At 35.2% G+C, this 16014-nt stretch overlaps 1 protein-coding gene across 1 annotated transcript in view; it reads right to left on the reverse strand.

Moving 5' to 3' along the window:
* Positions 1-4012: 4012 nt before the first annotated feature.
* The window catches only part of RAB21 (RAB21, member RAS oncogene family), a 40004-nt gene continuing 28002 nt past the window's right edge, over positions 4013-16014 (reverse strand). Inside the window, exon 7 of the mRNA XM_077775198.1 lies at positions 4013-10581. Coding sequence (XP_077631324.1) covers positions 10439-10581 — 143 coding nt within the window. The 3' untranslated portion in view covers positions 4013-10438. The remainder of the gene's footprint in view (positions 10582-16014) is intronic.

Below are 16014 nucleotides of genomic sequence, written 5' to 3' on the forward strand. Positions count from 1 at the left end.
GCTTTCATCCGGCTAAGCCACCCAGGCCCCCCTAAAATGTCATTTTAAGAAGCTGCTGCCACCGGAGCACCTGGGTAGCTTAGTCGATTTAAACGTCTGACTTCAGCTCAGGTCCTGATCTCATGATTTGTGGGTTCGAGTCCCATGCTGGGTTCTGTGCTGACAACACAGAGCCTGCTTGGGAACCTTTGTCTCCTCCTCTCTCTGCCCCTCCCCCACTTGCACACACTCTCTCTCAAAAATAAACATTAAAAAAAAAAAAAGTTGCTGCTGTCACCATCACTACTTCTCCAAATCCAAAAAGTTGGAGGATAGACCTTTGATCACTGCTGCATGTTTCCCATAATCTTACAACATGCAAGAAACTTAAAAGATCACCTCTACCTCATTTCTCTTTTCAAGTCACACAGAGAACATGTAATTGGGAAAATCCAATTAGCATCCAGAATACTAGCTGTACAAAAAATCTGGAAAATTTATTTTTTCCAACCTCTCTGACTAGAAAAGAAAATGGGTGGTTGAAAGAGTAAAATCTACAATATGTAAGCACACCATTTTTAGTGGTTGTTCTAATTTACACCTCTACCAGCAAAAATACTTGTTCCCCAAATCTTATAATATCTAGGATGTAGCAGTTTTATAAAATTAAAAAAACATCTCCTTGATCAAATAGGTTAAAAACTTGTATCTCAGTATAGTTTTATTTTGTACTTCTCTTAACAGTGAAGTTGAACTTTTATTTTCAGTTTATGTCATTTGTATCCGTTTCTGTTAAAACTCTGTTTATAGTTTTGGATCTTTTTCCTTTCGGACTGTTGAATTTTTTCTTACTGAATTTTGGAAGTTCTTTATATATTAAAATATGCATGATATGATTTGCAATTTTTTCAAATATGTGATTTCTCTTTGCTTATGCTCGTTTATGTGATGAAGAATTTATTTTATATAGTGAGATATAGATTTTATATAGTGAGATATATATATCACTACATTATAATAAACTTATAGTGAATACCTTTTTTCTGGATTTTACATCAAATTCTTCATCTTTTAAGATTCTCCAATGATTTCTTCAAGTACTTTAGACTATTCAATTGTCACAATTAAAACTGGATTTTATTTTGGTATGAGGTATGGATCCAACTTTTATTTTTTCCCATAAATAGCTACCCAGGTGTCCTAACACCTTTTAATGAATAAGCCATATTTTCTTCACTGAAATGAAATATCAATTTTAGCTTGTGCTAAATTCCATTTCTGGGTCAAGTTTAGACCTGTTTTATTCTAACGATCTGTCTAGTCATATGCCAGTACCAAACTGTTTTAATTACTGGAGTTTTCTATTTTTAACATTTTGTAAGACTAGTCTGTCCTCCCCACTTTTTCAGAGCTTTTCTGGCTAGTCTTTTTTCATAGGAACTTTGGAATCAGATTTTAGTTTTAGAAAATCCTGGTATTTTTATTGAGAATGTATTACATTATAGATTAGCTTAAAAAGAACTGGCATGTATATGTTGGTAAGTCTTCCTATCCAAGAATATATGCCTCCTCATGGTTTTGTGCTTTCTTTCCAGGAGAAACATAGTTTTCTTTTTGTGGTCTTACATACTATTTATTCCTAGGTATTTTCTTCTCCTTTGTTCTTACTATGAAAGGAGTTTTTTCTTCCATCATATCTTCTGATTGACTGTTTGCTAAATGAAAGCTTTTAATTTCTGTGACTAATTTTATACCCCGTGACTTTATTAGTTTTCAGATACTTTCGGTTGACTATGCACTATCTTCTACAGATACCAATTTTACCTCCTCCATATTTAATGTCTCTAAATTCTCTCACATCTACTAGATATTTCTTTTAGGTTTTTAAGCTCCTTGAGGGCATGAATTATAGCAGTACATTTTATATGTATCTTTCTGAGCACCAGTAAAATGCTCTACATCTGTTTGTTAGGAAAACAGAGTGCCTGCTAAATTCTGAATCTGCTTATTTAGTCATACCTCTTTTGTCATGTCCTAATCACAAATGAACCCAAAACTGAAATCCTCTGAAGTGTTACATATATATTTTGCAACAAAGTAGGCCTTTTAGCTATAATTTTTTTCTTGAGTTTACATATGAAATTGCAGGCTAAAACCTAAAACTTTTTAATCTCAGGTTTGCTTAAACGTTCTTGGCGAAATTCATACATTGTCTATAGCAATTTCCCTAAAGCTATGTATAATTTCATTTAACAACTACATAGATTAGGTAAAATGTGAGGTGGGAGAAAAGAATAGCTATTAAACCTTAAAATCAAATAGATCCCAATCAAACGTATTTACATGCATGAGACAGAAGATTGAATTCTATACACTATACAAGAAAATCAGTCTTCTTACTACATATGTGATCTTATGTTAAAATATTTCCAAACTATACCAGTTGCCTACATAGGAAAGATAAATCAGTCATGAGCAGGTCTAAAAGATACTAACTACATCAGTAGTTCCACTTGATGAAGTATGTATTTCTTCCCCAGGCCTGTGCCACTACTATTAGCCTTAAAATATCTGAAGGGAAGGAACTACCCATGCCACTTCTTCAGTTAAACATTTTCAGACTTTAAAATATTAATACAGGATTCAGTTGTGGGGGGGGGGGAGTGAAGGGGAGCTTATATTGTAGAGCTTTCGGACAAGATGAATAGTTTTGTCACCCAGGAAACAGGAAAAAGTCCTCCAAATATCATCGTATCCTTGTTATGTCACTTTTCTCTCACAGGACTTTTATATTTTGAAGAGCTGTCACTAGATCATTAAAATCATTCATCTTTTGTGAATTGTGCAGATGAATTAATACAGATGAGTATGTTACTTCTTGCTAACTGGCTCAGAAATAGTTATTTAAAAATGATGATTTCACTCTATTTTCTCCCAGAAAGGGCCAAGAAGGGAACTGATAATTTAACTTTATTAATATACTATAATGCCAAAAATATCCTTAAAAAGCATTGGAAAGATTATCAGAAAATCCAGCTATCTTTCTGGCCTATGTCTTCAATTTCAGGTAGGAAAAAAGTGCATCTGAAAAATGCATTTAGAAATACACAACCTGGGGTGCATGGGGGCTCAGTCTGTTGAGTGTCAGACTCTTGGTTTGGTTCAGGTCATTATCTCACCGTTTGTGGTTTCAAGCTCCACATCAGGCTCTGCGTTGACAGCATGGAGCCTGCTTCAAATTCTCTCTCTCTCTCCCTCTCTCTCTCTGCTCTGCCTTCTACTCTCAGAATAAATAAACAACAAAAAAAGAAATACACAACTTAGAGGCTCATGGCTGGCTCAGTTGGTAGAGTATGTGACTCTTGATCTCAGGGTTATGAATTCAAGCCCCACATAGAGCCTACTTTAAAAAAAAAAGAAGAAAGAAATACACAAATTATACTGTGATACACTCCCCAAATGAGCCAACTAGGACTTAGGAATGGATTGTGTCCTGGGCAATTATCCAGCAACAAGATACCATCTGTCAAAAGCAAAGAAAACAATACAATTGCTTTTTAAAATTCATTTTTTCCCTAGGTTTAATAAAAAGCAGCTGTTAAGCAAAAAAGCATGTGTTTCTTCACTGCTACAACAAAATTTGGAAAAGCAATTTGGGCTAAAAGATCACTTAATTGTCCCCTTGAAGCTAGAAAATAAGTTATTCTATTTTAATTTGGCTTGAAAACATATTATTTCTAAGACTCAAAATCATTCTGTCCAGCTTTACCTCAAATTCACTATCAACTTCGGCTACTGTCATTCTAATTACCTCACCCCAAAAGTTTGACACGTACGTATCTGATCAAACACAGAATGTGAACACATGTGCTCAGCTGACCTCATATCTACAGATAAACTACTTACCTCCTAGAGTACAGGCAAGGTCATCTGTTCCCCATCTCTGTGCTCCTACTTTAAAGGAAGGCTGGTTTCTCTGCTGTATGTACACTGAGCATAGGTACTCAATAAATGAGTGAAACTGATAGAATAGTCATGATGAGCAGACTGTGTTTTAATTTTTTTATAAGACCATCCAGAAACAATTAACAAAATCATGTAAACTTGTGCTTAATTTCCCCTCTGAATTATTTTCATTAGAAGTCAAATATGAATAAATTTGTTGTTCTGGGGCACATACACTTAATTTTGTGTCACGGCACTCACATGCTAAGCTAGAGCTTAACATGTGACAGAAATAGCTATAAAGTAGTTGTGGGGGACAATTGCAATGCTCAAGATAATAAGCTAAGAGAACAAGCCCAGCTCAGACTTACACAGGTATTAGCACACTCCTCTTTCCCAACCCTATTTCCACAAGATACAGAAACCAGTGACTTGACTTTCCCAGAATGCTAGTTATTCTTTAGGCTTAATTAAGATAAACATAAAACATACTAAGAATCTAGTTAACTTCCAGTTCAAGAACTGTCACCACCGATTTAATGTTCTTTAAAGCAGTATGATTCTGGTTTGTTCTCGGAAAATTGGTCAGTTGATTGAAGTTGGAATCTGTTACAGAAGTTGATTTCAGAGAACTGAAAATTCATAAAGGCCAAACATAAATAAAAACATTTATATATGAGAGATACACACCCCAACTGTTAATAATTGTTACCTTTTTCTTAAGGGATTTGGGGAGGGGCACCTGGGTGGCTCAGTTGGTTAAGCTCTTGACTCTTGATTTCGGCTCAAGTCATGATCTCTCTATCAGTGAAGATGGAGCCCCGTGTTGGGCTCTGCTCTAACAGTGCGCACTCTCTCTCTCAAAAACAAAAACAAAAGGAATGGGGATGTGGGATGTTGAGGGAAGGGAAATCTGAAAAGGAACTGTTCTTGTTTTCATTAAAGACAGACCAAACGTAAGTTTTAATTTTTGGTACCATGACGTCTTGTGTTATGTAACTACTCGGAGTTGTATTAAGACTTGTTTTATCTTACTCTGTACTCTTTCCCTGTCAGCTATACCTTCCCCATTTTTCCTTCTTCCCTCAAATAAAAACCTATTCTGAATAAAGAATCTGCTAAGTTCTTAAATTGTATATATTAATTATCAACAGTAGGCCCAAAGTAATGTACTTCAAATGAATTATAAGCAGATGCCTTCCCCCCCTCCCCCAATGTTTGTTTATTTTTGAAAGACCGAGCAGGAGCAAGAGAGGACCAGAGAGAGGGAGACACAGAAACAAAAGCAGGCTCCAGGCTCTGAGCTGTCAGCACAGAGACCGACAGGGGCCTCGAGCCCACAAACTGTGAGATCATGACCTGAGCCGAAGTCAGACACTTAATCGATTGAGTCACCTAGGTGTGCCAGCAGATGCCTTTCTAATATCCCAAGTCACATGCTTAAGGAAGACCCTGGCTTGCACCTACATTCTAAGAACGTACTGAAATCCACCTGACAAGATTCTTTTGGGGAAGGTTTCATGGAGAATCAGAAGTTATTTTGAAAGAAAAACATCCAAAGGTGATATAGGAGAAAATAAAAGTATGCGTATACTGACATTACAGTTCCTAAAAATGATGGTAAGAGAAAAAAGCAAGTTGCAAAACATATGCATAGTAAGGGAGAATTTATATAAAAATTTAGAACCCACAAAACTATGTATTTCTATAGATAGGTACATATATAAATGGACAGCAAAAAGGTAATTGAAGAGAAAAAGTTGCTACAGAGCACTATTTTCCATTTAGGTGGGACGTGCCTGAGGGGCACTTTCACAATATTCATACTTTTTTTTCTTCTTCCTAGAATATATTCTCAGATAATTTTAAAAAATGAAGAGCTTTTACATTTCTAGGAAGTACTACATATGATGGTTTCCTTAAAAGAGCTTGCTACCAAATATACAGTTTAGCAAATACCACTGTTGTCTGTATTTCAACATTACCGTACTTTATCCCTGCTGGCCCTCACCTCTCAGTGCTCTACAGAAGTTCGAACCTAAGGAAGTCATATTAGCTTTTTCTTGAGTATTTGATAATGAAGAGATGATACCGTTGTCCCAAAGTATCAAAATCAAGGTGAGAACTGATACACTGGGAATAGAGGTGGACAGGCTCATCGTTTGGCTTTAATGTGATGCACTTGGAAATAGTGCAGACCTCTGAAGAGGACAAGATGCTTAGAGAGTAAGATTCTTACTTGGTGTGCCATGTAACATCAATTTGCCATGTTCATTTATCTACTGGAGAGAAAAAGTTGTCGTAGAAAGGCTAACATTTAAAAGCATACTCAGCTTCTCAGAAAAGAGATGCTATAGAAATCATAGTGAGCACAAGCAGTGCTAAACGTCTATCAAATTAAAGTGGCATTTGTTTAGAAGAGAAGCATTGCTGCTTGAAATTGGAAACTCTTAAAGAGCATTTCTAAATTTTTTCATTACATACAATTAATACTATAATATTTGCATTTAGGAAATTTTGTTCAGAATTCTGATTAATTTGTTTTCTTTGATAAGGGAAAGACATCAAGCTCAGACTATATGTAACATGAATTTTGGTCCAAATACATTATTGTTTTTGTTGACTGAACAGCAACATACTAGAACAATGTCTATTATGAAATCAAGTGAATGCATATATTCAATGAATCCCAGCTTTTAGTCACTAAAATCTAGGCAATACATTCTGAAATTTAGAAAATAATAATGATCTACTTAGTCTCTGTACTTTAGACATCATTGTAAGGTTCCTGCTGGTTGCAAAAATCTACATCCTTTTCTAGAAGATCTCAACAGCTTTAATACTCAAAAAATATGTATTCCTTCTTTGCCAGACTGCATCTATAAAGAAAACTGTATGGCAAACAGAAGTCAAAAGATGAATTTCGAAAGTTAAAGGCACAGATCAAGCCACTTCTGGAGAGAATGTAAGTGGTAATTATAAGGGGATAAATTCTATTATTTAGAGATAAGATCAATGATCTAGATTCCTGGTAGCTTTTACAATACAAAAAATTCCAAATTGTATTAAATAGTATGCCAATTCATTCTGTATATGTTCTAAATATTTGGTACAACGCATAACTTGCCTTATTTAGAAATGATAATGCATTTCAAAACAATTATGAAAAGTCAGGTTGTAGAGTTTCATACCTACCTGACTTCCAGTCTACTCCTCACTAACCTCCTGTCATATATCCCAAATTTTATCTTTTCTTACTTAAAAACCTGTATCATTCTTCTTTCTTACTCTAATACCAAATAAAAAGTAATCACTAATAATATATGGTTAATTTTTTTTTTAAAGGACTTCAATTTAGCTATAACAGCCATAGCTTCAGGGTATTTTCAGGTGATTTTCCCAGAACAAAACAAATTCGAACACTCATATTTCATAAGGTATAATGTGACACTTTTTTTGAGACTGCTGTTACCCCAAAATTGTTGCAATATACATTTTTAAAAACATTGATCTTCCTCTATAATCACAAAGCAAAACAAGATGCAGAATACCGACCATCATTACAGAAACAATGATTGTATACTTTTAACATAATATTCAAGTATTTTTAATGACTATCTTATACCACTTTTTAGTTATATATACTAAGTGTATACACTTACTAGTTGAAAAATATATTGGTTCTACCTACCGACTACTTTTAACACACAATACAATAACTCATGTCTTCTTCCTAATAGCACAATTTATAAGGACAGGAACACAAAAAATGTTAAAGAGGTAAAGAAAGTATCAGAGAAATTTCCTCAGCCTTAGTTTCTCATCTCTTTATCTCTCCTTTATGCACATACTGCGATCGGCTGGTCCTCTTTCATTCCTCCTTCAAACTATCTAAAGACCTTTCAAATTTTAAAGCAAGGACAGGTATTCCTTAGTATTTATTGTTGCTATTGAATTAGCTTAAATTACAAGGTGAGAAAAAGAATCAAGTGCTTGAAGTCAAGAATGATACACAGAACTAAAGGAGAGTAAAGGAAAAAAAAATATGGAGACTGGTTGTAGCCTATCAATAATTATGTGGCAACTTTGGAGTGGAGGTTCTGATCTGGATTTAATATCATTAACAAAGGGTCAAAAATTGAGAGTACAACTCTCCAATTATCAGGCTTAATGATTTTACTTTTTGAATGTTTTAAATGTTTTTTTAAATTTATTTCTGAGAGAGAGAGAGAGAGACAGCATGAGCAAGAGAGGGTCAGAGAGAGAGGGAGATAGAGAATCCAAAACAGGCTCCAGGCTCTGAGCTAGCTGCCAGCACAGAGCCCGACGCGGGGCTCAAACCCACGAACCATGAGATCATCACCTGAGCTGAAGTCAGACGCTTAACCGACTGAGCCACCCAGGCGCCCCTGCTTTTTGGAATAAAGCTCAATTTCATCGCTCATTAGTTTAAAAAACAGTTCACTCTGAAGAAGAGCTTCTTTCCCATCTACATGTATAATAGTAGAAATGGCAAGGCTTTCTTTACTACTGGTGGAAGAACCAGGAGGGCAACAACAATTTTTCCTGTACTTGTCCTCATCCTTCCCCTGGTCTCTCCTGATGTCCTGCATAAACACAAACTTCATAGGAAACTGAGAGACTATACAATCATCTGATTAAAAATACAAAACAAAACAAAACAGTTTTAGCTTATCTCTCTGACTCTTCCCATCCTCCCCCAAACACACACAACAGAGAGGACAGTCTGTTGGGTTTGGCAAGGAGAATAAGCAAAGAAGGTAAAGTGAGGGCTCACAGAACCCTTAATACTAAGTAAAAATTCTAACAGCATAACATAAAGGTGTCAATCCATTCAACTTTAAACCCATTTGGGAAAGCTTAAGCTATTAACTTAAAAATATGGTAGTACTGCTTTAGCAACTATAACCTCTTTACATTCTCTTAATTGCTCATGCTAACAACTTTATTGCATACTACTGCTTCTTGTAAGAAGTAAATCCAGGGGCCATTCCATTTTATCTTAGACATAACATTTACTAGTTTTCCAAGCATGACAGAAATGGAAAAATATATATATTAGAACAAGAACAATGTATGTTAATTTCCACAATTTGTGATCCTTCTGTGAGCACTGTCTGATTCTACTAAATTAACAACTTTAAGTTCAGTCCTATGCTTAGGAAAAAAAAAACCTAATGAGACTAATTTACAAAGTATACAAGAATATAACTTTATAATAAATCTTTCCAGTGTTTGCTATAACCGCATTACATGAAATGTTTCCCTTCATAGAAACTCAGGACAGCTCTTATAAAATGGAACAAATTTTTCTGTGTTCATCTCTGGCAAGCAATGAACAAATGTAATTTGCTCAAAAAGGATTTAAAAGTGCTGGCCCAGGAGCATAAACTACCCATTAACATGCTGTATGAATGAGTTTTGGTGAGTGGCAACTATCTGGGGCCTCTTTCTCTCTTCTCATGCCAGTGAACCCATCTCATATAAAGCCTAAGAGAAAACTAAAGCCATTGCAGAAGTGAGACTCAGCATGCTCCACTCAAATACTTCTAAGGTAACCACTCTAAAGCAAAATCAGCAGAATTCATCTCTTTTATCCAAAAAAATTCCCCCCAAACAAAAATAAAAAGCAAAAAAAAAAAAAAACCCCAAACCCCAACAAACCAAAAGGCAAATGCTGTTGTTCAATCATCAGAAAGACTTACAGAGGCAAAAATATGACAACAGCAATAATTCAAGTAAAGTATATGTGAAAATTGAAACACGCCACTTTCAAGTTAAGACAAAAGTGAAGGGGAGCTATGATCTTTATGTCGGAGTCAAAAAGCTTAGGCATTATCACCAAATGTTAATTCACTTTACAGTCATCAATGAGACTACTGTATATATTTTTGCACCTTGCGCTTGTAAAAGCAGATAAAATATTTAATATGTAATTTTACAATGTATTTTACCAGCTCAGCATACAGGTTGTATATAGATTATATCAAAGTAGTAGACAGTTAAGGGGCCTGTGCAAACCCTGCAAAAATAGTACTTCAGGTATCTGCTAATTAAAAAAAAAAAAAGGAAAACAAAAATAGTTTGCTGTTTAGAAGTGATACAATTCAAACTACCACAAAATACAAAGGGCTGCAAAAATGTATACCATTCCAACAACATATATAAGTTATTAAATAAAGATTTGATTTAAAAGAATATAAATGAAGCCTTTAAGTAGGTCTTTTCTACATGCATATTATTCCTTATTAAAGAAAAAAATATGTAAAAAGGCCATTGGTAATTGCTTTGTTAACATTTGTAGAAAAATGCCAATTCTCTGGTCACAAACTCCACTAAGTTTAGCACTTAAGGTCTCTGCAGTGTTATAAACGTAATTTAAAATACTGTTAATTCTATAATTCCATTGGTAAAATAATGTGACTTGGAATATGGCAGTCTTCATGTTGAGGGCAATGATCCACAGTTTATTTGATCTCTTAAGTGTGAACAGTTATCCAGAAGAACAGCACCCTCCGCCACCGCTCTGGGCTTGAGGTTCATCATCAATAATCTGAACACCTCGCCTCGCGGCTCCTGGTTGACTGGAGCCATTGCCTTTTGCTCTCTCATCCACTTGTGCTGTTTCTATCATCCCTAAGAGAGGGAAGAAACAGAAATTTAGGATCACAATCTATGGATTTTCTCTTTATATAATTTCAGCATACCACCATGATAGCCATGTCTGACTTCCAACCAACAAGGAAACTAAATATAATGAACATTTTGTCAGCTCACTGAATAGCTTTTCCTGCAAGTTTAAAAAAAAATAGCAACTGCATTTGTCCAGGTGCATAATGGCCACAGTGGTATCAATAGAGAGAAAAAAGTTTTTATTTTGAACAAATGCCTATATACAAGTAATATCCTTAGGATTTTCATATATAGTTAGCAATATGTCGAAGAACTTCATATTATTCTGGGGTACCTGGGTGGCTTAGTCAGTTAAGCACCCACTTCGGCTCAGGTCATGATCTCATGGCCCATGAGTTTGAGCCCTACATTGGGCTCTGTGCTGACAGTGCAGAGCCTGCTTGGGATTCTCTCTCTCCGCCCCTCCTACACTCATGCCCTCTCTATCTCAAAGAAAAAAAAATTTAAAAAAAAGTAGTTCATATTATTCCAGTACAACTGATATTTAGGGAACAAGATTTACTCTTCAACAAGAATGTAATATTTTTATACAAATAATATTTGAAAGAATGAAAGAGTTTAAGATGAGGGAGGAAGAACAGAGCTGGGAGACTGATACTATCTAACTTAAAGATACAGCAGAAACTTACCCCACTGAAGAGTGAAATATTGGTGAAAGGAGAGCTCTAAAGATGAATGGAACAGAGTCTGGAAATAGACTCCTACATATATATGATCACTTGATTTTTGATGTATGTGCCAAGACTATTCAATGAAGAATGAATAATCTTTTCAAGAAACAGTATTAGAACTGGACATTTACATGTAAAAAATTAGCCTCGATCTATCTATACTTCTGACCATATTCAAAAATTAAAAAATGAATTATGAACCTAAATGTAAAACGCAAGCTATGCACAGTTATCCAGAAATATCTAGAAGAAAACATAGGAGGAAATCTCTGTAGGGAAAAAAATCTTTGTGAGTCTGAGTTGGGCAAAGATTTCTCATATAAGATACAAAAGACACAAATCATAAAGAAAAACTGACAAATAAGACCTTATTAAAATTTAGAACTTCTGCTCTGAAGACAGTTAAAAAATGAACATTTAAGGCACATATTAGAAGTAAATATTCACTGAATACATAGCTGAAAAGATGAAGAAAGAAAAGAGGGAGTCCTAGAACAATGGTTCTTAGGGGCGCCTCAGTGGCTCAGTTGGTTGAGTGTCTGACTTCGGCTCAGGTCATGATCTCACAGCTTGTGAGTTTGAGCCCCGCATTGGGCTCTGTGCTGACACCTCTGAGTTTGGAGCCTGCTTTGGACTCTGTGTGTCCCTCTCTCTCTGCCTTTCCCCTACTAATGTTCTGTTTCTCTGTCTCAAAAATAAATAAACATTAAAAACAATGGAAAAAAAAAAGAACAATGGTTCTTAAACTTGGAACCAGAGACTGCTCTTAAACGAAGATTTCCAAATTTAATTGTACAGGAAAATCCAATGAGATGAAATTAGAAAACATTACAAATTCTAATTTCTACTTATTTTTCTTCAAGTTTTCAAAATCTCTATTTTTTTGTTTCACAAAAATATATAAGATATATTAGTATTTCTGTATGTTCTATAGTTTTTAAGCAAACATGAGAAATACAGTTTTTTCCTATAAAGATATATGAAATTTATAACATTTCTAAGCTTTAGAGCTAGAATCTTGGTACTCAAAGTATGGTCTGAGGACCAGCATCATCGCCACATGGATGCCTATCAGAAATGTAAAGTTCAGGCCCACACCAGACCAACTCAATCAAATATATATTTTAACAAGATCCCCAAGTGATTGATATGTAAACACAAGCATCGAGAATAGAAATAAATTCTCAAATTTCAGTGTGAATCACAATCATATGGAAGAATTTTTAAAACATAGATTTTAGGTACCACCTCCAGAGATTTTGATTCATTTGACTTAGTAGGGCCTAAGAATCTACATTCTAACAAATTCTAAAGTGATACTGATGCTGCTGGTCAGGAGACCTCACTTAGAGAATTAAAGCTCTACAAGAATTATGAATGACCTTCAGTTTTTTGAAAAACTGAAATTTACTCCAAAGTTTGTGTATATATACATTTTTCTAGACACAAAAACCATAGTTTCATCAAATTCTCAAAAGAATGTGAGGTCCATAAATTAAGAAATATAATTGACAGAATCATTTCAATCCAATATTCCACAGACTAGGGTTTTCCTAAGTATGGTATACATTCTATTGGTGATAAACCTTTTCCTTTCTCTCTTTTAAAAAACATTTTAATCCGAAAAATTTCAAAAATCTATAAAAACATAAAAACAGCATAATGAAAATCCTTATGTCCATCACACTATTTCATCTATACTCAGCAGGCATCCCTACCAGTATCATTTAAAAAAAATTTTTTTTAACATTTATTTATTTTTGAGAGATGGAATGAGACAGTGCAAGCAGGGGAAGGGCAGAGAGAGGAAGACACAGATCCGAAGCAGGCTCCAGGGCCTGAGCTGTCAGCACGAAACCCAGTGCGAGGCTAGAACTCACAGACTGTTAAGATCATGATCTGAGCCGAAGTCCGATGCTTAATCAACTGAGCCACCCACGTGCCCTCCCTACCACTATCTTGAATCAAATCTAGACACATAATTTTATTTATAAATTATTTTAATATGATCTCTAAAAAATAAGAACTCTTTTTTAAAAAGAACTTTTAAAAAAAGTATAACTACAGTACTATAATCACACTTTAAAATTTTAAAAATAAAGAATAACTCAACTTATTTAAACTAAAAACAAACAAAACTCTTTACCCATTTCTCCCACCCCCAAACCCCTGCCTCTCTGTTCTCTGTATCTATGAGGTTGGTTTTATTTATTTATTTATTTATTTTTAGATTCCACATATAAGAGAGATCATGCTATTTATCCTTCTCTGACTTATTTCACTTAGGATAATGCCCTCAAGGTTGTCACAAATGACAAGATTTCATTCTTTTTTACGGCTGAATAACATCCTACCATATATATACACAGCACATTTTCTTTATTCATTCACCCATTGATGGAAACTTAGGTTATTTCCATATCTTGGCTATTGTAAATGAATGAATAAGGTTTATCCTCCCACATTAGTGTTTCTTCCACTATCTAAAAGTAGAACTAATGAATCATATCACAGTTCTATTTTTAATTTTTTGAAGAAACCCATACTGTTTTCCATTGCGGCTGGACACGTTTATTCCATCAATAGTGCACAAGGTTCTCTTTTCTTCACATTCTCGCTAACACTTGTTTCTTGCCTTTTTGATAACAGCCATTCTAACTGGTATGAAGTATTATCTCATCTCATGATAGTTTCGGTTTGTATTTCCCTGATAATTAATGACATAGAACATCTCTTCATGTACCTATTGGCCATCTCTATGTCTTCTTTGGAAAAATGCTTTTTCAGATGTTTGACCAATTTTTTAATTGGAGTGTCTATAAGGTTTTCTTTTTAATCTACCAAGTTGCAGGAGTTCTTTATATATTTTGGACATTAACCCCTTATGAGACATATGATTTGTAAACACTTTCTTCCATTTGGTAGGTTGCCTTTTCATTTTCAGATGGTTCTCTTTGCTGGACAGAAGCTTTTAGTTTGACATAGTCTACTGTTTATTCTTGCTCTTGTTGCATTTGCTCTTGCTGTCAGATCTAAAAAATCATTGCTAAGACCTATGTCAAGGAGCTTACTGCCTATGTTTTCTTCTAGGAGTTTCAGGTCTTAGGTTTAAGTCTTCAATCCATTTAACTTAATTTTTGTCTATGGCATAAAACAGTCGTCCATGGGGCGCCTGGGTGGCTTAGTCAGTTAAGCGTCCGACTTTCGCTTAGGTCATGATCTCACGGTTCGTGGGTTCGAGCCCCGCGTCGGGCTCTGTGCTGACTACCAGCTCAGAGCCTGGAGCCTGTTTCAGTCTGTGACTCCCTCTCTCTCTGACCCTCCCCTGCTCACGCTGTCTCTCTCTCTCTCTCCTAGAAATAAATAAAAATATTAAAAAAAAAAAACAGTAGTCAAATCATGGAAAGAGCCCCAATGTCCATCAACTGATGAATGGATAAAGAGGATACGTTATATATATATATATATATATAATGGAATACTACCGAGTGATCAAAAAGAACGAAATCTTGCCATTTACAACAATGTGAATGGAACTAGAGTGTATTATACTAAGTGAAATAAGTCAGAGAAAAGTAATATCATATTTCACCCATATGAGGAATTTCAGAAACTCAACAGATGAACATAGGGGAAGGTAGGGAAAAATAAGAAAAACAGAGGGAAGCAAAACATAAGAAACTCTTAAATACAGAGAACAAACAGGTTTGGAGGGGTGTTGGGTAGGAGATGGGCAAAATAGGGGATAGGCATTAAGGAGAGCACTTGTGATGAGTACTTGGTGTTATATATAAGTGATGAATCACGAATTTCTACCCCTGAAATTATTACACTGAATGTTAACTAACTTGGATTTAAATTAAAAAATAAGTAAAAATAAATAAATAAACTGAGCTTCTTGGGGCACCTGGGTGGCTTAGTTGGTTAAGCGTCCGACTTTGGCTCAGGTCATGATCTTGCGGTCTGTGGGTTTGAGCCCAGCATCAGGTTCTGTGCTGACAGCTCAGCCTGGAGCCTGTTTCAGATCCTATGTCTCCCTCTCTCTCCACCCCCTCCCCCACTCGTGCTCTGTCTCTGTCTCAAAAGTAAATAAACATTTTTAAAAAATAAATAAACTGAGTTTCTTAAAGGCAACATATACATGGGCCTGTTTTTCTTTAAAGACCTCTTTTTTAAGTTTACTTATTTTGAGAGAGAGAGAGCGCGCAGAGGTGTGAGTGGGGGAGGGGCAGAGAGAGAGAAGTAGAGAGAGAATTCCAAACAGGCTCTATACTTTCAGTGCAGAGCCAAAACCACGGCTTGATCCTATGAACCATAAGATCATGAACTGAGCTGAAACTGAGTCTATGCTTAACTGACTGAAGCCACCCAGGCATCCTGGTCTTGTTTTTTTTTTTTTAATCCATTCAAGCCATTTTATGTCTTTTGACTTGAGACCTTAGTCCATTTACATTTAAAGTAATTATAGGTATATTTACGGCCATTTTGTTTCCTAGCTATTTTTGTAATTCCTCTTTGTTTGTTTCTTGTTCTCTTGCTCTTTACTTTCAGGTTTGATGACATACTTCAGCGGTATGCTTATATTCCTTTCTCTTTCTCTTTTGTATATTTAGGTTTTTGTTTTGTGGTTACAAAGAGACATATAACAACATATCTATAATGGTCTATTTTAAGTTGATAATATCTTTAACAAATTTTTTTAATG

Source organism: Crocuta crocuta, unplaced genomic scaffold (assembly GCF_008692635.1).
Source record: "Crocuta crocuta isolate KB4526 unplaced genomic scaffold, BGI_CrCroc_1.0 scaffold97, whole genome shotgun sequence".
NCBI classification, from domain to species: domain Eukaryota; kingdom Metazoa; phylum Chordata; class Mammalia; order Carnivora; family Hyaenidae; genus Crocuta; species Crocuta crocuta.